Raw genomic sequence first — 27530 nt, forward strand, 5'->3', positions numbered from 1 at the left:
CACTAATGTGATTTAATAAATAAGAAACACAAGTGTGCTCTAACTATTTATTATGAACTATACTACGCAATGTACACCAACAGACTGACCAGGAATATTCTGCATGCAAAAGGGTAAAGCTATAAAGTATAGTCTGTTTCTAGAATCTGCAACAGTCTTTAACAAAGATAGAAGTGTAAAAAAGTTTATATCTTCGACTTCAAAGAACTTCAATAATGCTAATTCTTGACCAAATTTTAGTTGCCTTTAACCTTGAAAATAATCGGTTAAATGGCAAGATGTTTGTAATGAAGCTTAACGACAGCGTTTTTGTGACATTGATGAAAGATGGATTTTTTGTTTGTCTTTTTTTCAATCGGATAAAAAATTGTACTAGTATCTGATACAGGGTTAATGAAGCAATGCGATGGTTAGACGTCATGCTAACCATTGTATAGTAAAACAGCGATGAGAAATATGGATAAGTTGACAGTTGACAGGTAAGGACATTGTAAGAAGTGTCTTTTTGGTAATTAATGCTTTAAATATGACAATATTTTTCTTTATTCCCATTTCCTACATGTTCCCATTACAAAATCCTACATGTCCTTCCAATTGGAAATTTCCCATTTTAAAACTGAACTTTATTCTCCAATTGGAGTTTTCCCATTAACCAAATATTCCAATTGGAATTTTCCAATGTTCATACTTTCTCACTTTGAATATGGGAATCCTCCAATTGCAAAGATTCACTCATGGGAAGGATTCGCAAACAAATGCCTTAAATGAATCTATCGGTTCTTCATTTTTAATGAATATATTATTTTTCATGTAGTTAGTGTAAAATATTCTTCATTAAACAGTCAATTTCAATTTTAGAAATATATATTATGTATTATATAAAGCGGTCATTTATCAACGAAATATATTAATATTTCACAGATTCAATCTGTGAAATATTTATATATTTCGTTGATAAATCACCGCTTTATATGATAAATTAATATTTTCCTGTGAATTCACTGTTTGTATAAATGCAGTAGCATTTACTTCAACTTTGCTTTTGTTGTTTTTCCTTTCAGTTTTAACGAATTAACGTATCAGTGTCAATACTGAAACTTATTAGTAAAAACATTGAACTGATTGTAAGTGAAATAGTGAACTGCTATTTAATAAGCAAAATAACAACTTATTAACAACAATATAACATGTTTAAGTAAACTGATTATACAATGAAAAACAAAACAACAAACAATAGCAACAGACACATGACATCAAACCATAAATGGTAAATAATCTGTAAAAACCATCAATGGTATCCACCTTGTCAATATCAAATTGTATCAAACAAGTCAATGGTACCCCATAAGACTAATTCCGACAAAAAAGTTAATCCAACAGTCAAAATCTTCTTATAAATGTTATGCCACCAGTCAATATTAAACTATCAAAAGTATCCCACAAGGCAAAATCAAACCATCAACGGTATCCAACCAGTCAATATCAAAACATTAGTGGTATCCTATCAGTCCAAATCCCACCATAAATGGTATCAAACCAGTCAATATCTAACAATCAATGGTATCCCACCAAAAATGGTATCCAACCAGTCAATATCTAACAATCAATGGTATCCGACCATAAATGGTATGCAACAGGTCAATATCTAACAATCAATGGTATCCCATCAGTCAGTATCAAACCGCCTATGGTATCCCGCCAGTTAATATCCAACCAATATTGGTATCCCACCAATAATTCACATGAGTGGACACCGCTTGGTTGATAACTTTCCATCAGCAGCATCTATTGAAAATGAATAAAGCATACAACTGAAATTGGCTATAAATTCGCAAGGCCATCGCTTTATGGTCAGATCTTCTTATTAACCAAAACTCTATAATAAGATAATTCCGTACATGAACAGTTGACACGGTAGATTCACCACGTGACATTGTCATCAACGACACAAATTTGCACTCGATTTGATGTACAGTACAAACATTTGTAGATCAAATCGAGTGCAAATTTGTGTCATTGCTGATAATGTCTCGTGAAAAATATACGGTATTAACTGTTTATGTATGCTCGGTTGCCTTGTTTTATCATCAACTTGATAATTATTAAAACTTCGTTAAAGTTTAAATTTCAGAGCTCGTAAACCATGACACACACATTTTTTTAAATGATTAAAAAACTACACAAACCCGCTGAAGAAGATTCATCGTCGGCCATCTTGATGCTGATACCGCTCCTATTATTAACATAATACAACACATTTGTTAAGGGGTTCAAACAAAGAGCCAAATACATAAACACACGTGGAGGTATTAAAAAGCATCCGCATCATGCAATAGTTAATTTAATTAATGTTATTCGAACAACCAACCACCGTCGTTTGATATACCTGAAATGTTCGTTTGATCATATTCGTGTTTCGCTATAAGACCTTTCTTCCTCGGTAAAATTTCTAACACAAGTTAAGTATCTATAATTTACGACTTACTATCGCGTTCAGGGGAATATTATATTAATCTTAACAACACACATTTCCATTCAAAACCTAAAAGGTATTGTGTATTTTTCTTTTTTTTGAAATAACTTGTGCCTTAAACGGGGTTTAGGTTTAAACTTTTGGCTACTTGACTTGCTTCGGTAGTTTTTTATATAAATATTGAAAGTTGTAAATATTTTTTTTTACCAATACCTTGGTTTACTCAAATGACCTTTTACAAGTCAAGGCACAGTTTTGTTACCACGACTTGACTTTGTTTTGGCCGATTAAATGGATAAGGTATTAATTATTATGGCAGAGTAAAATGTTAATAAACTAATTGTAAGCACGAAAAAAACGAGACTAACTCCTTTTAAAACAAGCATTATGTAATTACTGTGGAAAAAAGTTCACTCACTTAAAGCCAAAAACCGTGCATTAGTATAAGCATTTTTGACCTCACCTTGATGTGTCCGACACTCGCCTCGATGTCAATCCTTGATACGTCAATTCATGAAATAAAGTGTAGGCTTTGGAATATAAAACAAAGTATTTGAAATGCTTTCAATATACGTACTTATGCTAAATGTAGAAAAAATGGACGGCTAATATTCAAAACCATGTACATGTGTATTAGACCAATTGTAGAGGAATGCCCAGTCGTGACACTCCCATTCAGTGCGATAGTGTTTTGGGGTTCATGATTCGATCATTTTTATCAAATGACATTTGTTTGGCAGTCAATCTCCAATATGGAACTTCCAATAGAAACATTTAACTATGGCATTTCTGTCTTGACTTCTCAACAGTTATAGCAGTTTCACAATTATTCATGATTGGCACACCTGCTTAAGTGGCAAAACTCATTAATGAGATAACTTCCGGTAAACCGGCACATATAACAATAGAGTTATACAATGCGACATCGTGAGTAATGGCACAAATATTTTAACAGAGGATTTGAATAGTATGTTTATAATTGTATTCAGCTTTTAATCGTATTCGCTTTATAACAATAACAAAGATGTTTAAGTAGAAACATCCTTATAAGCGCGTTTATCCTGACACATTTAAATAGTTAAAAAAGGATTCAAAAACTATACAAACTTGATGAAGAAGATCGTGTTTCCTTGTGTTTTTTGCTTTTGATACGCCTCCTTAAATATATATAATACATTAATGTTGTTTAGGTGTTCAGACATTCAATCACTTTACTTACGCTTAGCATGATTTAAAGCATAATGATCTAAAATAAACAATATTTTTGTTCGGCAAGAAAATAGCATAACACGATTTAAATACACGTAGAGGGATACGCAAGTGTTTGAATAAATCCATATATTCGAACAATTACTTTCGTTGTTATGCCTTTGTTGTTTGTTTAAACATATTTGATTTTTGCTATAATAATTTACTTCTTCGGTATAATATCTTACAAAATCTGAGTATCTTGTTGATATGACTAACTATCACATTCAGAGGACTTTTGTTTTATCTCTTACCACATACAATCGAAACATGGCATTATGTATTTTATGATTTTGAAAATGCCAGAACATCTGTTTTTGTATGCTTTTTTAATCAAGGCAAATACTTATTTTCACTTATAAATCTATGGGCCTTGTACACGTCAATGCACATTTTTGTCATCTCGACTGTTGTTCGTTTGGTGTTTAAACGGATAAAGTAAAGTATAATAACAGTATGTTAGAAAAGAGGTTTCATACAAGCCAATGGCTTTCTCCTCAATCGTATATATTGTGTATGTTGTAAATGTTAATTTGTTATCAAATAAATACTGTTTAAACCAATAGCAGTATATTATTTATCAAAATGCAAGTCGTTCAAAACAACAGACATGATATTTAATCGTTTAAATCAAACATTATGTATTATTTGTGTAAAAATGTACATTAGTTTTCAACAAAACAGCGCATTAACAAAAACGTATGTGATCTCACCGCAATTGGGCAAACATTTTCTCCGATGGCGAATTCTGATGCTTTGGTTTCTCGCTTGATTGGAAGCCTTTGAAATATAAAACACATTATTTGAAATAGTACGTAATATTACTGAATGTAGAAAAGGAATGTACGGCAACATTCATAATCATACATGAAGCCATTTGCTGACATCCTTGCAAAGGAATGCCGAGTCAGGCCACTTCTATATAGTGAGATAACAATCTGGCATTCATGCTTTGATCATTTTATCGGTTGACATTTGTTGAGTGGTCACTCGACAATACGAAACTTTTAAAATTAACATTTTACTTACTTTGAACTGAAAAATTCCTGTGTAAGCGCGTCAATCATACACATGTTGAATAGTTAAAAGAATGATTCAAAAACTTTACCAACCCGGTGTTCGCTTTTCCTCGTCTTCACTGCTGCTTATATACAGTGTCAACTCGTGAAGTCGACTTTCTCGGGACCTAGGGAAAAAAGTCGACATAACGAACATTCGACACATCCGAATTATAAAAAATAACCTACCAAACCCAACATATCTGAGTTCAATTTATGTCCGATGTCCGACTTCTGCAATTAAACGGTCCTGTTACATATAACCGTCGTGATAACAGGAAACGTATTATTGAAAAATAAAGTGAAAAAAGAAGATTTATTTGTGTCAAATTTACTTAATACAATTCAATTAATTGGTTTAAAAATGTTTGCTTTCTACATGCAGTGTAGATAAATATCTTCGTCACGTAACTTTCATTGTTGTGGAATTTTCCCATGATATCACCTGCGTCCCCGTGCGTTTCAAAAAAGGTCTCTTGTACATTAAATGTCTCTTAAATCAAAAACATAAACAAACAACTGTTATTATTCACACTTATCAAATAACCTCCAATTATGACAGGTTGTTATTTTGATACGCACGGTAGTTTAGAGACATGCCGCAAGTCAGGAATATTTTCGCACCTAGTTCGACCTATTGTTCGCCATAATGAACAAGGGAAACGTGTGAAATTTGACCACAGGGACTGAAATAGGAGGTCGACATAGCGAAAAAAAATGAGATAGAAAAATCGACACAAGCAGATTTATTTTATGTAGAATAAGATGGAATAAATTCGGGACCGGAGAAAGAAGTCAACACAATCGGAAAGTCGAGATATCCGACGTCGAAATAGCGAGTCTGGACTGTATCTCCTTAAAAAAAATAACAATTAAAATTTGTTTCATGGTTCAAATCTTCACACACTTTCTTATATTACAACAGAGTATGTTGTTCAATAAAAACTAGTCGTTCAAAAAAAGAATGCTTAATAGTTTAAACAAATCTTTATGTTTTATCTGCTGAAAAATGTCCTCTAGTTTTAAAGCAATGATCATGCGATAACATAAGCAATGATCATGCGATAACTTAAGCAATGATCATGCGATAACATAAGGGAATGTAATCTCACCAGAAATCATCCATTTGTAAATATTGAGGCCCTGGTCCCTCGAATGATTGAAAGGCTGATAAATACAAAACAAAGTGTTATTTAAACTGACTTAAGAAAGTGAATATACGTTCGATATACGTACACTTTTCATCGATTAACGTTTGCAACGATAAACACATGTCAAATGTATTGTAATATCACTAACTGATCAATATACATGACGGAATAGTCCCGACGAAGCAGGTTTCCCTTTGATTGTTGGGACTACTTTGACGTTGTTTAAGAAAAAACACAAAAAGTTAAAACAATGTTATACTTCTGCGATATTTGAATGTGAATTATGTATATCACAGCAAAGTGATATTAAGTCCGTGTGTATCTCAAAACGGTTGTATGTCGATCATTTATTGTTCATGAATTAAATTAAATTTAATTGATATATGAGTGTGCTGATTTATGAAACCTATGCACGGAATACATACATGAGTGTCGAATGTAGCTGAAGTTGTTGTGCTATCAATCATTATTATACTGATGAGCGTTGATCTATATATCAATCAAACTCACCCAAAGGTTATGGAGTAAGTATTCCATGAGCTGGAATAACTTATTTAGAAACCGCTTGTATTTTTACTTGTATAGAAGAATTGCACCGGTGATTAGACGGTGACATACATTGACAAATGCGAAATCATAATGACGGTACATTAATTTGTTCAAATAAGTAATGCTTCCAGCTAATTAATTTCCATTTATCTTAAACAAAATGGTATTTGATGCGCGCTCTATCTATCTATCTATCTATCTATCTATCTATCTATCTATCTATCTATCTATCTATCTATCTATCTATCTATCTATCTATCTATCTATCTATCTATCTATCTATCTATCTATCTATCTATCTATCTATCTATCTATCTATCTATCTATCTATCTATCTATCTATCTATCTATCTATCTATCTATCTATCTATCTATCTATCTATCTATCTATCTATCTATCTATCTATCTATCTATCTATCTATCTATCTATCTATCTATCTATCTATCTATCTATCTATCTATCTATCTATCTATCTATCTATCTATCTATCTATCTATCTATCTAGATCCATCTATCTATCGATCCATCCCTCCATCCATCCATCCATCCATCCATCCATCCATCCATCCATCCATCCATCCATCCATCCATCCATCCATCCATCCATCCATCCATCCATCCATCCATCCATCCATCCATCTATCTATCTATCTATCTATCTATCTATCTATCTATCTATCTATCTATCTATCTATCTATCTATCTATCTATCTATCTATCTATCTATCCAATATGACCATCAGTCAGCTGTCTAAAATCGGAGCTTTTTGTCAGATACCGCGCCTGCTTATTACAGTATCAGATGATGCTGCATAACAAATAATGTAGAAGTAGAGATCTGCACACAAAAGATGGCCATCACTCAAGCATAAGTACAAAGTGCACCTCTTAAAATGTGCTTATCATTAGTTACAAAAAGGTATATTATATTTTTATTATGATAAAGATTGAAATTACTGTTGTTTAATAAATTGTTGTGTTTTATTGAGTGTATTTCGGCGTGTACATTATGTATATTGAAATGACTTTAACTGTTATGTTAATTAAACATGATATGTATAAAATAATTATATTAAAATCATCAATAGTTCTTGTTTACCAATAAATAAGTACACTGCAGATGTTTTATGATTTAACAATTGCATTTGTTTTGATAGATGTTCACATTGTAAATATGATGTTTTATGGTTGAATCTGTAATTATGTCATAGTGTGTATAAATACCTCTTTATTAAGATATTAGTATTATTACAATTATAGTTATTATTATAATTCTTATTATTATTATAATAATAATAATTATTATTATTAATATTATCTTATTCTCATTATTATTATTATCATTATTATTATTATTATTATTATTATTATTATTATTATTATTATTATTATTATTATTATTATTATTATTATTATTATTATTTTATTATTATTACTTTTATTATTATAATAGTCACTTATCTTAAATGCGATTAAAAAAAAGAAGAAAATCATTTCAGTAAGGCAAATAGCTGTTCAGAATCTGCGCCGTTCCAAAAAGAAAACAGTCCCACGTTATTCTGGAGATAACGTGCAGACAATATCAAATACGTGCACTGAAATTCAGTAAAAAATAAAATCTCTTGTGGAACTATATCAATATAGTTTTGGAGAGCTTTAAAATAACTGAGCGAAACATTACAATGTATGTTTTGGTAAATAAATTTGAAAAAAACCAACTTCTACCGATCATGACTTATGTACACATCAGTCATGAAGACACTTTTTGACACCGACGACGCTGATAACGAACGAAATCAGAACGTGTAGTTCATGCTTAACACAAACATAAGCACGACGATATGAAAATAAATACTTCTGACGTTAACAAACAATGCTTAAAAGTCATGATTTAATAATCCCGAAAAATGTTACTGTCTGCACAAGACGACACCTTACGTAATACCTTCCTTGCATTTTTAATTTAATGTACATATGTATATATAAAAACAAATCCAATCTGTACTTGTATCTTGACAAAAATTGCAAAGAAATTTTGTTAAGTAAAAAACCCCTACATGTTTGCATTATTATTCATGGAATAAATTGTATTTGTAAACACAAACATTGTCTATATTACTTAGCAGACAATTATGAAGACATTAATATACACACCTGCAAGCCTAGCTTTCACTTTGTGAGGCCACTTTGTATCCTCAGGATATATTGAAATCGAATGATCGTTGATTGGAGCGATAGCCTTTTTGGAAGCACTGTCGATCACACACACGTGCAACCGTTCTTTGCTAACATATTCCGAATCCGATTCGATATCTTTGCACTGTACAATTTCTAGCCATACGCCACTATTACGTTGACAATCCATTTCAGGAAACAATTCTTGGGCGTATATACATCGAATCCCGATACTTTCCAGTCCTTTGTACACAATATTGGCGTATTTCACAAATGGAAGATCAAAACAAATGCAAACTTCGCAAGCTGTGCCGTCTTTATTTCTTATCGGAATATCTAAAAGTATAGAATGTGGCGACACTACAGTATCGTTCTATGATAAGTTAAATTTGGACGACAATGATAGGTTTTGGTGCAGTCTTGATATATTTCCATTAACAAAATTAAGCGACGGCGACCTACCACTGAAAATGCATGCGCTTAGTTTAAACCAGTATTCAATTACTTTGCGGAAAATGTCTTAATATTAAACACAATAGCGATCATTTACTGGTCACAAACAACTTGACAAAACTCGCAGGTTCCGTTTATCAATAATTCAAGAGGTAAAAAATAAACATTTTAAAGACATTTGTTTAACTTAGTTTTATGTGAGTATCTTGTTTCTGTAGCTTTTCATATAACTATTAAACACAATTTCAAATATTGTCAAATGTTGAATTTGCATTCTAAACACTATTTAACATCACTGAGGTGCAGATAGTATCATATTATACCTTACATAAATGTGTGCTTTCTTTGTATACACTGAGTCGATCGTCCGTGAAGTAATGCATTTAAATATGAAATCAAATATTATGACGTCAGAGGTCTTTTCTATAATTGGGCCGGCCCAGACCTGGCCAAAAATATTATATTGATCGCTGACGTCATAAAAGTACAATGTGCGGCTTGTGACAGGCCATTCAGCAACCGAAGGTGCAAAGACCTCGGCTTTAGCCTCGGGTCAAATAAACTTTCGTGGGCTGAATTGCCGTTTTTTATAATGGCATATGATTATCAGTGGTGTGCAATATTTCTTGAATACACACCCACCAGTCCGCGAGAGTTTAAATGGACTGACGCGATAGACGAGGTCAATTCCTCTTATGGGCAGACTGGACGGTCATTATACTACCACATATCCCAAGGCTGTATTTTAGATATTATATTATACCGACCATTTGAATTTCCTATATTTAACATTATTGCTATATTAATTAATTGTAATACTACTGTCAACAGTATATTTGGTATTGATTTTTATGGAATAAATAAAGGTTTTATAAATATATATATAGGTTCAACAATCGTACTGGTTAGTACGTTTTAACAGTCTTTGGATTCCCGGTATTCTTACATAATGCCAGTCAGTACTGCTTATACTGTATGCTTGCTTGAACAATCAACAAAGGATAATTGACATGCCTTAAAGTATTTATTTTCTATTCTTTTTTTCTATTTGTTTTGCCTCCTGTTTTCAAGAGATAAATTCTTATCAAACTATGGTCAAACCTTAAAATTACTGAATGGTGCTTTTTAGATGTATGATTCTTTCGTGCACTGTTTTTGCTTGTTGACTTCTTGAAATAACTGTAAATATATTTTTACATCATACTGTATTGCCTTTTAGCTTATGTATGCTAAAGTTGGACGTATACTTTTTGTATACAATCATGAATAATAAGTGTAGTAAGAGTGAAGTAGAGCACTTATAAACTAATTTAAGTCCCCAGGTAACTTTGTTTCAAAGAGTGTTGCCTTTGTTAATGATACATTTTGATGCATCTGTGACATTTCTGCTTTGTATATGTCATGTCTGTGCTGATCTGTGGCATCTGTATGAATATTTTTAAACACTCAGAAGTTGCGAGAGTCGCAAAGCTGCACTAAACAATTTAGCGAACGTCGATATTTTTGCATGGCAAATTTGTCTGGCCGTTCAATGTAATAGCTCTCTTAGTCTATATGAATATCATTCCGTTATGTTATACATATAACAACTAAATACATTAAAGCAGCATTAACCTTAAATTGTAATGCACATTGTAACTTTACATTATCACTCGTTGAAGAAAATATGTTCTTGTGCAGAACACCTATTGTTTAAGATTCCAATATTGTTTATTGAAATGGAAAATGGAAGTAAGACAGATAGTCAGGTTCCGTAAGTTATATAAATCATTTACAATAATAAAAACCCTTATTGCAACAATTTATCAACGTAACCCGATTTGAGAAACAACATTATCCAATATTATGATGTAGTTGTTAATATATAATACAAACCTGTCAACTGCTGCAGAGGGTTTTGAGACCACATAAATTCCTGAAGATTGATAGCGTGCAATTTGTACCGCAAACCTATCATCATCGTATGCACGTGCTTCACAGCCATTTTGTCATTGTCAATTAACAATATATGCCATACCTTCCTTGAATTACTCATTAGCCTTTCATTGTAAGAGTTAAAGCCTTGATGGAGAACAACACATTTTACCGTGTTCGGTTCTTCAAATCGCATTTCTTCGGATATATCCGAAACAATTCTGCATCGGAGACCCTGTTTTACTACCTCTGAGTATATTTTGTTGTCATATTCATAACTTCCTTTTAAATGTCGAATAATGATGTTTTCGTGTCGCTCATCAAGTCCTTTTGAACTGTTCAGTTCTGTAAACACAAGGGACACAATATTTTAAAGTTTTAGTCAAACATTTACATTATTATCCCTCTAGTTTGTATAATACTATGTATTCCACATACCGTCCTTAAAGACCAACTGAGAGTTTTTCATCCAATTGAGGCGAGTATACATGGTTTAAAACAAGTGATGTTAACAAACTATCTAAAAATACTATACACATTTACAACATTTATAAAATATAACGAAATGTTGATTTCATCTAAGTAATTATTTCCAAACTTTACGTGCAATGTTTGCCTACATAGTTCTTTATGTATATGTATGTATATGTATACAGTCTCAGTCTTAAGAACGATGGCGCAAAGGTAATATCACTATTAATATTTATGAAACAAGTTAGTAACTTGAGGCCACAACATAGTATGTTAAGTCCAAAACCTAGTAACTTAAGGCCAAAAATAAGTAACCTGTGGCCACGACTAAGTTTACTCAATAAAAACAGCTATTTCAAAGTTGTCTCTTGATCGTTTTCGAATGTTTGATCACGTTTTTTCACGTTTTGAAAGTGGAATATGTAATATAATGAATGTGATGTTCTGTGCACCCATACAGTTTTGCAAAACATTTACGTATATCAAAAAAAATATTTGACCAATCTTTACCATAAATAAAGTGATCAAAACTTGTCTGGTTGTACATGTCGCTGAGGTTTACATGATGAACTTTGTATGGCATTCGAACATTTTTGCTAAGCCAATCAACGACCGCGTCGTTCTTCGATTCATCATCGTGAATAACTGCGACTTCGAAAGGGTAGGGCACATTGAACAAACCATCATCTTCCTGCCAATGATCATGATGTGAGCTACAAGGTATCACAATGACAAACGAGTCATTCGAATATATCTTTTGAATACATGTCATTTCAGTGGCATGACACTGCAATCCGGACATGGCAAAACATTTTAAGAATTGTCTTGTACTTAAAATGTCGTTTTCACAGTAGACTAAATGTACAGCTCCTTGTAATGTTTCACTGCGACCTGTATAACAACAACGACATTTTAGCATTCAATATTAATCAACAACATTACAACTGTATAATTTGATGCACTGCTTAGTTCTTTTGTGAACATAATTTAGTTAAAAAATATAACAATACTTTTCTTTCTACACGATTAGGAACAGTTCCAGGTTCCAAAATGCATGAAACAATCAACAATTTTACATGACTTTGTGGTGATTGCTTGTTTTTTCCAAAAGAAGTTTATTTGTAACCAGTAGGTGAATATAAAAAACCTGAATACTGCAGGAACAGTAAACAAAGACACTATTAGAGAAAAATGGAATAGGCATTAAACACTAAACAAGAGACACATTATTTGGAAAGGTCTCCCTCACAATTTATTTATGTCACTTCTTACAGTATTTGAATAATTGAATTTGATCGTTTGTTTTTTGTTAGTATTGTAATTATCTGACACACATTATATTCATAAAACCGAAATATTTTTGATCGCATTGTTTGAATGCAAGCAGAATATCAATAAATATTTGATAAAACGGAGAAGTGTTTTGACAATATGAATAGTTTTGAGACGTTAACTTCAACACTAATCAACAATGTGTTATGGGTCTGATGACATCGTTGAAAATATAAAACGTATTTAAAAATATCGAATTGAATTCACTTGAACCCACATCATTCGCAAATAAGAAGAAAACACCATAAATCCACAATATATAGTATACACTGTCTTTATATTTTATAGAACTGATACTTTGAAGACGATAGCCTTACCTGTTGATTGTTCAGCAACACTAGACAAAGCCCAGGAATCAAAAAGTCCTATATGAACAATTCTAGAGCAGCTTCCATCTGAAGTCATTTAATTCATATAGCTGTTTTACTATTAAACATGCGTATGCTAAAGGTTTGTTTCTTTGATAAAAACAAATTTACGTTTTATTTCATATCTTCTTTCAGTATAGGTGGGAATCCTCAACTGATTGAAACAAAGAAAATAAACATTAGACAACTTGAACGGAAATGGTTAGGTGTGAACCCGAATGTTTGCAGTACGTCATCAACTTTTTACCAGGAGATATACGTTAATGTATAACTTCAACAACATATCAAGCCTATTGTAAGATATTCTTTGTTACAATATCGTTTTTTGGTTTTGTAATATAATTAAGGAATGTGAACTTTGTAAAAATGTACATAAAACCAAGAAGTAATTCATGCAGCCAACGAAATTTAAATTTAAATTCTAACATTCGCCCTAACATATAGAATACACGCTCAAGTATAAGAAGTGTTTTGGAATCTACTTAACATTCAGTATTTTACTAATTACGAATAGACATTTGTTATGCGTAAGTTAGTTCAAAACATTTAACGTTCCTTCATTCAGTGATATAGACAGATTTTCAATCTTTATCAGTCTTTATCAAAATGGTACGTAGGCGGCCAGTTTGACGCCAAGATCACGTTTTGCCCTTGGCAACCATTTGAGACCTGTTTATACAGACCAATGCCTAAATGTTCCTGTTAACGTTTGAGCAAAGTGGTTTCGAAAAACGAAGACAGATGTTGACAACGGACAGTGGACAAGAGACACGTATTGATCACAGTAGCTTAATTTTAACTGGAATATTGGAAACAGTATGCTCCCACTTAAAGTAATAGTATTTGCTAATTTACCATATTTTGTGCGAAACTTTCCTTCAAACAATTTAAGTGGATATGCCTTTTTTCCCCTCAACTCTCGTTCCATTTGTATATATTTAGAAAGGGTGCTGAATCTGGAAAAAAAGAATGAAATGTGGCGTGCACATAAATTATTTACAGTATTTCTTAGAAATGTATTAAAATGTAAGTCTAAAATTGGATACGAACTGCAGTTTATGACTGTCATGCCTTTTGAGTACGGAGACACCATCTCGCTAAGTGGGTCATAGAAACAGTAAAAGGCAGTCTGGGATAGTAACTGCTAGTCAATCGAATGTAATAAAAAAAATCCGCTAAAGAGTCACTTCGATCATCCTTTTTTGTTATCCAATTAAATGATGTCTTTATACTTATTCTTCTGTTATCATTCTTGTGTTTTATTGTTTATACTTATTGTATTTTTACAATTGATATGATAAAATATGTCCGAATATCAAACATAAGCTCGCGTTTAACTGCTCCAAAGAATTTAATAATTTATAGTTTTGCATAAAAGGCACAAGTTCATTTATATTTGTAAATCCTTTCCAAACCAAAATTGTCTGCATTTGGTATAAGTTCAACTTATAAATTTCCTACCTGCTCCTGTAGAATAAAATAGATATGACTACTGACATCAGTTGTTTACGACTAGTTCATACACTTTTTTAAACGTGAATTCAATATTAAATTATTTCATTTGTAAAAACTTTTCACTGCGTTCACACTCATTGAAGCAACAAGATGCAAATGGAAGATTGATGACTATCTTCCACTTGCCTATCACAATCGAGAAATCAGAAAGTGTTATTCAATTCATTTCTGTTGAAAGGACGGTCAATGAATTCACCATCAGGTACATCGCACTGATGGTTTACAAAATGTATGAATATAAATATTTTTCTTGTGTAGTCATTGTAAAATTATGAAGACGAGCCTTTATTTGTTAAAAGATGTCCAGGCAAGTCTTTGAAAGTTAATGGAACTTGTAAGTATGTATTTTGTATTGTCATAACAGTGTTTTTGCGTGTTTACATTAATCTTTAAAAATAAACTGAACCATAATTTATATTTCTTAATTTCTACTAAACGTGTCCAAGTTTAACACACCAAGTTTTTCGTTTATACGGTCTATCGTTTCCACGGAATCCGGCCTCTGTTCTGCCCATCCTATGGTTGCTAGATGAATTAATGACCTAGAAATGTGTGCATACTTTGTTGTCTCCCTTTGTTTTTATAGTGCGCATGCCTAGCGAGTACCACAATGCATCGAACCAGTTACCACAATGCATTGCTTTAATTTCCCGAAAATGTTAGATATTTCTGGGCTTGTGATATCGTCAACATATTAAAAACGAACTTAACATACATAATGTTCGGTGTCGGTTTGAATGGTGATATGCAATTGTCCATTATGTAGTCAGCCTGTAAACTTGCGATGAACATACTGGTGTTACTTTCCTTGCTTGAAAAAGCCATTTAAAATTGAGGCCTTGGCAGAAACCGTAAATGACAGACTCTATATCAGTCAGTAGCACAACATAAGCGATTATGAAATGAAGACGATCTTAAAATTTTGCAATGGTGCTCGTATGTTAGAGCAGCTGGTTGAAATGGATTGAATTACTATTAAAAATGCATAGCCATAGTATTACTTGCGATGACTTTGGACAGGTTGTATGAAAAAGAAAACAGCAGGTTGAAACGATTTGTACATTGAGTGTTTTTGATACAAGGAATTTGGAACTACCAGCATTCCATTATATTTTTTTCCGTTTGGCTGTTTGAAGCAAGCATATTAAATGGTATGCTGTGTTGCACTCTACTTTAGATGATAAAAGGAGAGTAATAAAGGTGAGTGAATTTGATCATTATTTAATCAAAGGCAATCCACAATAACAGAAAATCTGTGAGGAAAAAGTGTGCTCAAACGTATGATCACTTTAACAGTTACCCCATGTGCTTTAATGGGTACACACACATGTCACCCCTCGCCCATTAATTAAAGACCTATCAAGAAACCTCTTGCATTTTACATCAAAGTAAACTTACCAAAGAGCACTAGCAAGGTATTTCAATTAACTGAGCATACCACGCCGTTTCATCCCTACCCGCGCCTTTTTTGCGACCCCTCGTTTCCGCAAAAACACCCTACGCTTGGGTCGGGATGAACCTCCTTTACACTCGCCAAGAAATATACTTATACAAATTGTACTCAAATTTATTTGTATATCTCTGTCAGATTTTGTGAATCGCAGATTGTGAAAAAGCATCCCATAGACTACAAATGCACTGGTTTGGAACTGCCAGTGCATAGTACATTCATGGCATACTATTCATGTTCAGATGTTTGTAGTAATTATCACCAATTTGCAAATTTCTATCTAGAGAATAAATGCCTTTGTCAAAACCAGCATGAAGTTCTTACGAATTATCAACATATGCGCTTCTTTGCGAATTTAACATTTAGATTTTTTTTGCGAATTGCTTAGATGCATACGTTTGATATTTCTGCTAAATGACTTTAAATATTTGTTCAGGTTATATCTTGTAAACCTTGCTAATAAATTTGGTTGACCTTCAGAACCTTTGACAAGCAAATCGTCTATTTTATGGCTATTTTATAATTTAGGGATGTTACTCTTCAGTCAAGCCGAAGTATAAAGAAAGCCTTTCATTTCATAGAAACGTTATCCTCATTAGCAGATTGTCCTCAATTTTTGATTGCAGGCAGATTAGTTTTGTCTTGTCTTCAAACGTCCCTGCATATTATGCTGGAACTAGAACACTTCTTTATTCATGTATTCAGACTTTAGCAACAAAGGAATTATCGTTATTTGAAAACTGTTTGGCTTGGTTGAAAATATTGATCGGCTATTTTGTTTTTTAATTTCAAATTACAAACATCACTTCAATATTCCGAAATCACTTGTTATTTTGGTGATAAACCATGCCATTGGATTAAAAAAAACTCGGAAAATCCATGTGTTTACTGAATTATCGCAAACACGACTTGTTCGTGTTTCATCTCCACTCTCTCAATCAAAAGCAAAAGCCAGTACCAAGGGAAGCATCTATGTACAGCAACACAAAAGGAAGCAAGTCAGTCGTTTTTTTTAGAAAATGAGGAAGAGTAATTTGGCAATTTGTTACAAAACTACAAGCTAAAGAAAATGATTTATACCCAATAGTATCGTGTATGAAACTTAACAATTATCAATCTTTTACACCGTTATGTGATAATTAGTTGTCAGATACGGTTCAGTTCTACTTTAAACTATGTATTCCAATGCGTTCTGAATTCGGCGACATTGAACAACCAGGTATGACTAAGACCGCAATGTCTTCCTTATGTTTTTTTGTTTCGCTAATTCTTGATTCTCTAATATGTTTAATTCCTTATGCATGAATACATATTAAAATTCAGATCAAGTTGTTAGATTTATTAAGATATATTAGACTAATTATAATCAGTGTTTAAGCCCTCAAATCCTCCAAAACCTACCTACATTTAATTGGTTTCGATCCTTTCGGCTTTATGAGTACAAAAATATACTATTTCCGTCCGTAACATAAAAATGGAAAACAGACATTGAATCTTCAATTGTTTGGAAAGATTTAAAGCGACATTAAGTCTTAACGTACCTTGTACTGATTCAGATTGCTGCACGTTTAAGCGGTGTTCGGAAACACGCGAATTTTAGTAACACTTTATTTTGACCCCAAGAGGGAACAAGGTTTAAAAACAATTATAGTTCATACCCTTTTTCCTTGCATGCGTTATAATGGCGAAGCAACTCATGTATTTTATCCCTCCTGTTAACTTTTACTCGAAGTTTGCGGGCTATGTCAAGTGGAACAAGATTTTTCTCATGTAAGATATCCAACAAATGATCAGAAATCTCAAGCTCTTCGCAAATGTGGCGTGGGTGCTCTCGAGATAGGTTGGTGGAAGAATATGCGGTTGAGTCTTTCTCGGTTCGATGTTTGCACATTCGCTCTAGAAATAAAACCACAAATGCAGTAAAACAATAAAATACTGCTAATACATATGTAATAAAACCAGGAACAAAATGTTTTCGGAATGATGTGATCTCTGACCTTAGACGTACTAACCTATCTTTTTATTTGGTTGGCATCTGGTCAACGGCAATCAACCGCTGAAATATCATGGTGTCAAACAGTTCTCGAGTTATTGTAAGGACAATGTTTTCATAAATTATTGGACTTTACATTAACCGTTGACATACTTTCCACATCATGTTAGTCAAGTGCAACCTACCAATGAGTTTTATGTCGAAGAACAACCGTTTTAAAGTTTTCTTAAGATTGTTGTCTTTGACCTTGACCACTCGAATGCAATTGTGTGAGATGCTACTAGCGCTGAGTTTATGGAGACATTTTTTGCTAAATCATGTTTCTAAGGAATTGATCTAAGGATTTTTATTGATAATTGTGCTATAACCTGAAGATAAACTAGTGTAAAAGTGACGTATCTGTAGTAAAAGTATAGTTTGATTGAATTTTTAATGTATTCTTTGTTTATATTAAACTGGCGGTTTGATAGTGAACCTTTTTAACAATTCAATATAGTGGATTGTTATATAATTTTGGATATCAATGGATAACGGTGATGCCGTGGAGTTTGAGCCCGTAGGGATAATACAGAGATTAAAGTACCGTTTGTGCGTTTAAGGGCGGATAATTTATCCATCGACCTTAACTGTCCAGATAGCCCACTTATTAAGGACACCGATAAGGAGATTAATATGTATGAAATTTTACAAGTGGCCATATATTATAAAGAGTACAATATAATGTTTGGCTTGAGGCATGTTCCAGACATTAACGGGAATACGCATGCAACGAGGTTACCAGACAATGTTGTATAATGACATTATGAAAGTGCATTATAACGTTCCATATCAGGAGGGCGCTTAGCTGAAACTAAGAGTCCAAATACGCAGAGGTGAAAAACCGTACGTTGAAATAGGAAATGGCCTTCATGAGTTATTTGCTGTTTTCGAGGGTTAGGGGTATGAGCTTATTAATCAATCCAAACGCTCGATGTCAGAGACTTTAGCCAGAACGGCTGCTAGAGATAATCATAACGAACCGTTTTCTATGAAACTGTTTCAAAGACACCACTGCAGCGTTACAGGCAGATGTGCTACAAGGCAAGCAAACAATTTTAACTAATGATATACTCAGAGGTGGCCAAATAAGAAAAGGTGTGTAATGTGCCACTGGAATCAAAGAAACACTGACAGAGTATGCCGAAACATTTTCTACTTGCGTATCTAACCTGAACTAAAATCCATACAATGACAAGGGGATGCTTGCCTCTGTGGTTAGTAACTTTTATTAGCTACAAAGCAGGGTTTTGTAAGTGTAACAGTTCCTTGATAGCTTAGGTGTTCAATTTTTCAAAGATACAACCATTGCCCGACCCTAACTGAAAAAAACCCGGCAGTTCCGGGCATGCGTAACATCACTCTGGAAACACAAGAAACAATGTCTTAATAGGCGGATGGGGCGCACCCAACGGCCATTGTGAATCAGAAAATATATGTGCCATGTCGACCCAGGTAACCAACAGCATCGTCAGGCTACCCGGAAATAACGTCCAGTCGCGACGTCGTACTCTCTATGGTATGAATGGTGCATACAACGACGCATCATCAAAACATATCCTAATCCGGTGAGGGTAACTGTTCCCAACACTGAATGTGCTACGGCAGACGATATAGACTTTGTTACGTCTAGACGACGTACAACCTTACAATACTTTGTAGGCCGCTACTGTCGCTCAATAACAGTGGATGTATTGGCGTCTTATGTCACCATTCATGTTCCATCCGTGACACATGGGCGTATATTTCTTATTAGTAGAAATCTAATAAAAATGTGATAAAATTAAACGTTGAGGCAGCTTCCAAATGGGATTTCGTGTTTAACACTGGTTTTGGACCAATGCTTCATTTTATGTAAGCAAGGGGTGACCCAGAACGCTCATCAGTTTGAGAGGGGAAACGAAGTTTGCAGTCGCACGGTCCTGAGACCACGCTTTCGTCCTACACAAACGAACTTTTAAAGACATTGGACAAGAAAGGAAGATCGCCAGAATCCACACACTATTAACAGATGAAACCATGATGCGCATACTGGAAATTATAGACATTCACCCGCCAACTTAGGCATTTAGACAAATAAGTTTAGTTTTTTGGCCACAATGCACGAAATAGACTGATATCTACACATAGCATGATAAACTACAACATTTAAGATTTCATAATGTACTGGTTGTGTCTATTTATTATTATTTAAATACTGTTACGTGTAATAAAACGTGGATATTTTTCAATGTGTCTTACTTTACTGAATTATTGCACAAAAATAGGGCGGACATGTGTGGTCTCGCGGAACACTGGTTGTTTCTATATAATTCTTTTTTTTACAAAACGCATTCTTTCCGAATACTGTTTTGTTTTCATATGTAACAAGGGCATATTATACTTATTGAGTTCCAGATAGATTAATACAAATGGCGTAGCGCTAATGTGGCACAAACATTTGTAAAATTATATATCGAAACTTTGTATTGAAGATGACAAAATAGTGGGTATACAGCTTCAGGTGACATCTAATCAATGCATGATCTTCTTTCAAATGTACATGCCATGTTAAAATCACCCTATTGAACTGTACAGCTTTTATATTGACGGCCTGTTATGGGTGATGGCGTCATTTGTATTAGGCGAATGTATGTTCTTGCACGTTAGTGTCTTAATGTGTAATGCTTATTTAAGCAATTATTTGAATAAAGCAGAACCTGTGTAAAACTTTGAGAAACATTTTTGGCCATTGTCCCTTTTTATTGTGCGAGGACAATGCGTGCCCCGAAACACTCTATAAACTAAGTGTCTTTCAATTCATTGAGAGAAAAAATGAGAATATTGTACACAAGTGAACCTAGCAATTATTGGGTCTGAAAAGACCACGAAACACTTCTACGGATACATTTTAAGTACAGTTGATAATATAAGAATTCTGATTGATTTCAATGAATTACAGTTCCTCTGACAATTATGCAGTCTATGTAACAAGTACCTAGCCAAAAATGAGTTGAATAATAGACTAACATGATATGTGCAATACGATAACCAAACGCCTGGTTTTGTACCTGAAGTTCAAAAACTTCTTGCAAAGTATGATCTGAAAGTTCTCATAATATTTGCATGGGAACGTTTCAATCAAAGCAAATTTGGAATAATATACTTGAAATGTATGTCATACATCGTGCAAACGACTATACAGACTTTGAAAATTTAATCGTTATGTATCTATTAATATGTGTAAGGGATATTAATGCGTTTGGGATTAAATCAGAGGCCAGTACACAATTCCCTCCCCTATGTAAGGCGGTAATATTCGTAATCAGCGACACGCTGTCTTCAAATTACAATATAACTTGTGTGATTTGGTCACTGATGATTTGACAGTACATAAAATTTGCTTGTGTGCCGCTCTGAATGAGACTCGAAATTGTTTGTCGGGCACTGTGTGTCGGGTTAGTGCATTTACCTAAACGATACCGTTTACACAGAAGGAGTACTCAATGAAATTCTTGTGCCTTGTTGTTACTGTATGTGAAAATAAATCTAAATATTGTGTTATCTTTCTCAGAAAACAATGACTCTTACTGATACTTGTCAACAACAGTGACACTTTAACACTTACCCATGTAGAGTATTGCTCGTTTTGTGTCATTGTTTTGGTTTAATAAAAATGTGAGAATATCCCTGAATAAGGCAATGGAAATTTAAATAAATTGTAATGGATTAAGTTAAAAGCTGCACTCGCACAGATTGAACGTTTAAACAGCTTTTTTATTTTTTGTATTGGAACTAGTCAATATTTGCGAAAATCCATGGAAACCAGTTAAATAAGACTGTTGATAAAAAATAGATCGCAGATTCTTAAATTTAAGTTAAAAAAATCTTTCTAAGACAAAACATAAATAAGTTGGAAAAAATGGCAGAACTGTGAGAGTGCAGCTTTAAATTAAAGAGTTATTCTTCAATTTACGATTATAAAATTCGCTAAACATGAATCTTAAATAATTATTTAATGAGACTTTTGATCATACCTTTCTTGTCAAAAATGGTTCCTTCAATCTTCATTTCAACGTAGGGGGCATCTGAAATATATATATTAAAGTTAAATGGTGTGATAGATAGGGTTAGGGTTCAGGTTACGTTAAGGGTGAACACTATTTTATAACTTACAGAATTGATCATTTAATATTTAGTTGTAACAAAAATCACAAAACAAGTGAACCTGAATTAACGTTATGTCATTTGGTTCAGATTAATGATATCAACTCGTTATATCAGTTCAATAATGCAACTATTGATTATATCTTCGTATCACGACTTTTTCATTACTCACATTAAGCTTCAGAAAATGTGAGAAAATGTAGCAAACACCAAAATAGTATACCCTCAATGTAATGCTTAGCTTTACTTGCAGTAATCTTGTTCATTTAATTTTGGACATATTTTAAACAGATTGTAAATACACATTCTATTGAAAAAAAATACATAATTTAAATGTTTTTGATAAACTTAGATTTTGATACGTTTTTTAAAACCGTCACTTATGTATTACTAGTTTTGTAAAAGTGTAAAAGTGGTTAGGGACACTTTTTGCTCGAATAAGGAGGTTTATCTATTTATAAATTGGTAGACACTTCACATTGAGAAAAATTAAGCTTTGATCTTATAATGAGTATGTTTTAATGCATTTTGTAAGCCTGTTTGAACAATGAATTCACATGCTAAAGATACACAGAATACTAAAATTGCCGTGTGCTGAAACAATGCTTCGTCCACAACAAATCTAGGAAAAATTGTTCCATATGATATGAATTTAATTTCATAATTAAAAAAAACTCTGTTTAATCTTGTATTTTAGGGGGAAAGTTCTACCATTTAGTAATTTAATTTATCCACAATAAAAAGGGACATTGGCCAGACAGATTAAAAGTCGTTTTAACTATTAATTGAATTTAGCATTTATTGGGTCTGAAAAGACCGCAACTGTTTTTTTAAATATAACAGTACTTCACCCAAACTTAGAAAATTTGTGGCGGTCCATTCGAAATTTGTCATGATGACAAACATGCTATAATTGTAAATATAAAATTCACCAAGGGTCTTTGTTTATTTATGTCAACTTGATCCCCTCAGTTTGAAGGCCATATCAGCACCTATGATTAAAAAATGACAGCTCAATTATCACGATACCGTTTTTTAAACACAATTGTCATATACGCCATCGACAATATCTTGAGTTGTTCCTAGATTGTTGTATTAGAGAGTTGACCGACGTAATCAATTACAGTATGCTATACACTGCGATGCAATGTCCAATTTAAACATCCCATTTTGCTTTACGAATAAACTGACGCGTTGGGTACTTTACATGAACAAGCACGTGTAATTACCTTCTGTAGTTGCATGGAGTTTCATTTTAAAATCGTACGTGCCACGAATCAGTCGTTCCCGTACATCTTTCCGCTGTAATAGATCGATCAAGACATCGCCGATGCTGCCATCCTCACATTTGTCTTTGAGATTTGTAAGCGAGTGCTCCTCCGTAAGTTTCAAGATCATTACAAGCGATCCTTTGTTCGCGTGGATAGTTTCAATTCCTGACAGAAAAAAGTGTTAGTGCTGTATTCACATTATTGTACTGAAGTGACATTTAGAACAAACATGTTATAAATTGTTACTGCTTTAACAGTTTTTACGTCCTTTTAAGCCAAAACAAAGGTTTTTAGAATCCTGAGTTTATGTTTCCACCACAACATTAAAGAGACTCCTGGACTCTTCCGCGAAGGGTATGTATCGATGAAGAGGCTCACAGCCGTCTATATTGTCGTTTCTGTAAGACCTGTCATAACTCGTTATTAAATATTGTTTTCAACCAGATAAGGAAACGATTAAGTTTTGGAGTATTTGGACAGCTTACTTACATATATTTTATATATGAGTTGGATAAATAAGGGATATTATGATAGGTCGCGTTTCTTGTGACCTGTATCACGTAGAGTTCGGTGTGTAAACACGTATCCGTCGAGACCGCAGATCGATACGAATACGAACGAGACGTGATGCAGGCCTCGGAAGAAAAGCATGTTATCGTAATATTCCATTTATTATATACCTGCCCATTTCATTATTCCTCTTTTAGTTTTCGGTTTCGATTTGATTTAAATTTACCGCCATCTTTCAAATGTCAAAATACGGAAAGGCTTGCACGTACATACTTTTGAGCATTAAAGTCAACGGAGGCAACGACAGCGAAACGAAGGCAGAAGTTACAGAATTCAGTTTACTGAGCAAAATAAGAAGGCAATTTTATATCAGAGCAACATTTTCAAATCACCAATACGAAAACAATTATTAGACGTCACAGCACAAACAAACAACAACAAAAAAACGGTCCTTATTTTTCACTAAATAATTTCCTATAGACGATACATGGCCATTCGTAGAATTGTTTGACTATCATTATATGCAGAATTGGGGGAAATTCCTGAGGCATTTGCTATTTCTATTGATGACTCGAATTCACCTTCCAATTTGTATTGGCAAGCTGCTCATGTTTATGATAATGCTAGAATTCATGAACTTCAAAATGGCAAACAACTAGTTGTCTAGTAGATAGATTGGAAGTGTACTCTGCCTCGTGCGTATCCTCATGTTTCTTTGAAGAACCAAGTTCCTGTATATTTACATGCTTCTGGAGTGTGAGTAAAGCTAGATAATGTTCTGTATTTTAGAGTTGACAGGCTTTTTGTCACGCTTTTTTAGCAAGGCTATCGTAATTTCGAGACTGCGCACGTTATTCGCATGATACGGAATCAGAGACGCCAGTATGATAAAAGTGTGTTTTATACGATAACAATGTCAATTTCGTTTCATCACATTCTTCTTCCCAGAAAAATAGCAAAACAACAAGTTCAAAACGACCTTCATATTCGGTCGATTTAATTCCGTTTATAATACGAATGAATATTGTTGAAATACATTTTAACATGAATGATTTACTGTTTACCATAATAATAATGGTGTCACATCTTAATATATGACATCATACATTTTGTTGTATTCCGTTACGTCATTCCTGTTTAAATACCGAAATAGTTTCTTAATGAATGCGTATATAAAACTAAGAAGAAATAAAACGTTTTATTTTTACCGTTTAGAAAGAAAATAACTACTTTATGCAAGATAAAAATTATCAGCAAAACAAAATATTTATATGTATAACCGATTAAGCATTTATTTCAATAACATTGTACCCAAAGTTGCGAAGTGATATATTGTCTGACCAAAGTGAATTGACCAACTCCATATTACACATGTGCTATACAAAAAATACGTGACGATTATATGAAACCAAAAGCAGGTTATAACACATATTAAAAACTAATACTAAACTGTATGTTAATTACAATTAAAGCAAAGGTGTAATTAATACCATACATGTGTGAGGTTATGCGCGTACTAACCAGTTAAACCCCATTTAAATGAGTGTTACAGTGAACTGTTACAGTGTTTCTCTGACCTTCCCAAGGCGGTATTCCATCGTGTATTTTGTTAGCTATTTTAATAATTGTTTGGTTTCATTACGGTGCTTATACGTTTGTGTATCTTGTATGAGCCCTTAAATTGCGTTTAACAGGTTTAATATTCATGTTTTTACTACACGGGTTGTCCGTGGAATTTTATTTGTCGATGTCAGTTGGTTATTTTGTAACACTTACATTTTTTTCTGTAGTACAAAACAACCTTTTCCAGGAAGATTTTTCGACGTAGATTTTTATAGCTTTACAGCTTTATTTTGTAACACTTACATTTTTTTCTGTAGTACAAAACAACCTTTTCCAGGAAGATTTTTCGACGTAGATTTTTTTTTTTTTTTGTTCAATCATATTCATAAAAATAAGATCATTATGAGATTTAATTCTGCACTTTTGGCAATTTATTTGGTCTTCTAACATTTCAAAATTATCAATAAAAAAATAATAATACTTGAATGCACTTACCGATTGATTGTAATGAGGATGGAGTAGAAGGCTCGTCAATGATGACATCAGTGATTGTACTATTATCTAAAAAAATGAAAAAAATGAACCTAAATAAAAGGGTATATTTAAAGTATTGGTTAATGAACTAGCCCCTGTATCTTAAAGTATAAACATAAAAAAGTTTTCTTGTTAGAATATGAGTCAAGGTGGCCAAACGCTTTAAACAAATACAGATTTATTGTCAGTGCAGTTTAGCTCAAATCAAGACCTTCTCGATATACCACAACATTTAAAACATAATTTTAGACTTACGCCTTTACCATCTTAGTGAGTAAATAGTTTTATCCATGGCTGGTTAAAAACAAATGTTGGTGATGGTATTTTACCAAGTTGTTCAAATAAAACATCTGAGGCCTACATCGCATTGTAAGATACCCTTACTAATGTGAATAACATAAGTATGTTTTATACGGAACACTTGTATATTTAACAAAAATGTTCTAATCTCAGACAGTTGGTCATGCAATGAACATACGTTATGGATTATGTAATTGCTTGTGTCTTTATTAACAAGTAAAATATAACCTGCAAAAATAACATATTAATTATTCTTAGGGCTTTTTCACATCTGATTGCGTGCATGTTATTTGTCTATCAAATAAATAAATTATATACCTGGTAGTTTTTTTTCATCAAGGAAAATGTCATTTGCATCGCAAATGCATTTTAATTCATCAAAGATGGGTTTCTGGCATTTACGAAATGTTTCGAAAAACAAGGAACTTTTTGCGTTGGATTCTTCAATGTCGGAATGTTCTTTGTAGCTGAAGAGAAGTCTTGAAAAGAAATGGTCATTAACAAGGTCAAATTCAAAACTATGAAAGCAGACGTTTGGCAGCCTATCTTCACTGATATGATACTGAGTCCGCTCCCTTTGCAATTCTTCAAATGCTACAACAGAAATAATAAACTTATAAATATAAAGAAGATATTTTATGCAACATTTAATAAACGACCAAAGCTATGCCTACCTTTCATTTTCTCACTAGAAACTGATGATTGCTTCACTTCTTTCGCAAATTGAATACCCTCCCCTCCTTCTGTTTGCAATGCATTTAAAAACTCGTATTCTATCTGTTGTTTACCAGAGCGAAGAACCTTAAACGTGAGAAAAATATGAAATAGCATCATAAGATAGTGTTACAAATTGAAAACAATATGTTATGCGGGTGATATAAGATGTTATTTGTTATTATTTGTTTACATATCTACAAGAATAAACAAACCATTTTAAGAAAACGCCCAACATATTGTGGTCGTGTATTGCATTTGAGTTGTAGATATTCTAAATGACGCGCAGATAAACAGGTCTGTG

General features: G+C 33.1%; 1 protein-coding gene across 1 annotated transcript; it reads right to left on the reverse strand.

Moving 5' to 3' along the window:
- Positions 1-998: 998 nt before the first annotated feature.
- Positions 999-27287, reverse strand: LOC128222624 (uncharacterized). The gene is made up of 18 exons (XM_052931714.1): positions 27187-27287; positions 26831-27106; positions 26174-26239; positions 23564-23770; positions 22205-22255; positions 17818-18055; positions 14050-14150; positions 13144-13221; positions 12005-12385; positions 10985-11368; positions 8636-8992; positions 5892-5946; positions 4834-4907; positions 4435-4501; positions 3581-3630; positions 2937-2970; positions 2187-2233; positions 999-1785 (listed from the first exon to the last, which is right to left on the reverse strand). The coding sequence occupies exons 1-18, from the start codon at positions 27191-27193 to the stop codon at positions 1739-1741; spliced, it is 2520 nt and encodes an 839-aa protein (XP_052787674.1). The 5' UTR covers positions 27194-27287; the 3' UTR covers positions 999-1738.
- Positions 27288-27530: the final 243 nt, after the last annotated feature.

The sequence above is a fragment of the Mya arenaria genome, chromosome 16, assembly GCF_026914265.1.
Source record: "Mya arenaria isolate MELC-2E11 chromosome 16, ASM2691426v1".
In the NCBI taxonomy this organism is placed as follows: Eukaryota; Metazoa; Mollusca; class Bivalvia; order Myida; family Myidae; genus Mya; species Mya arenaria.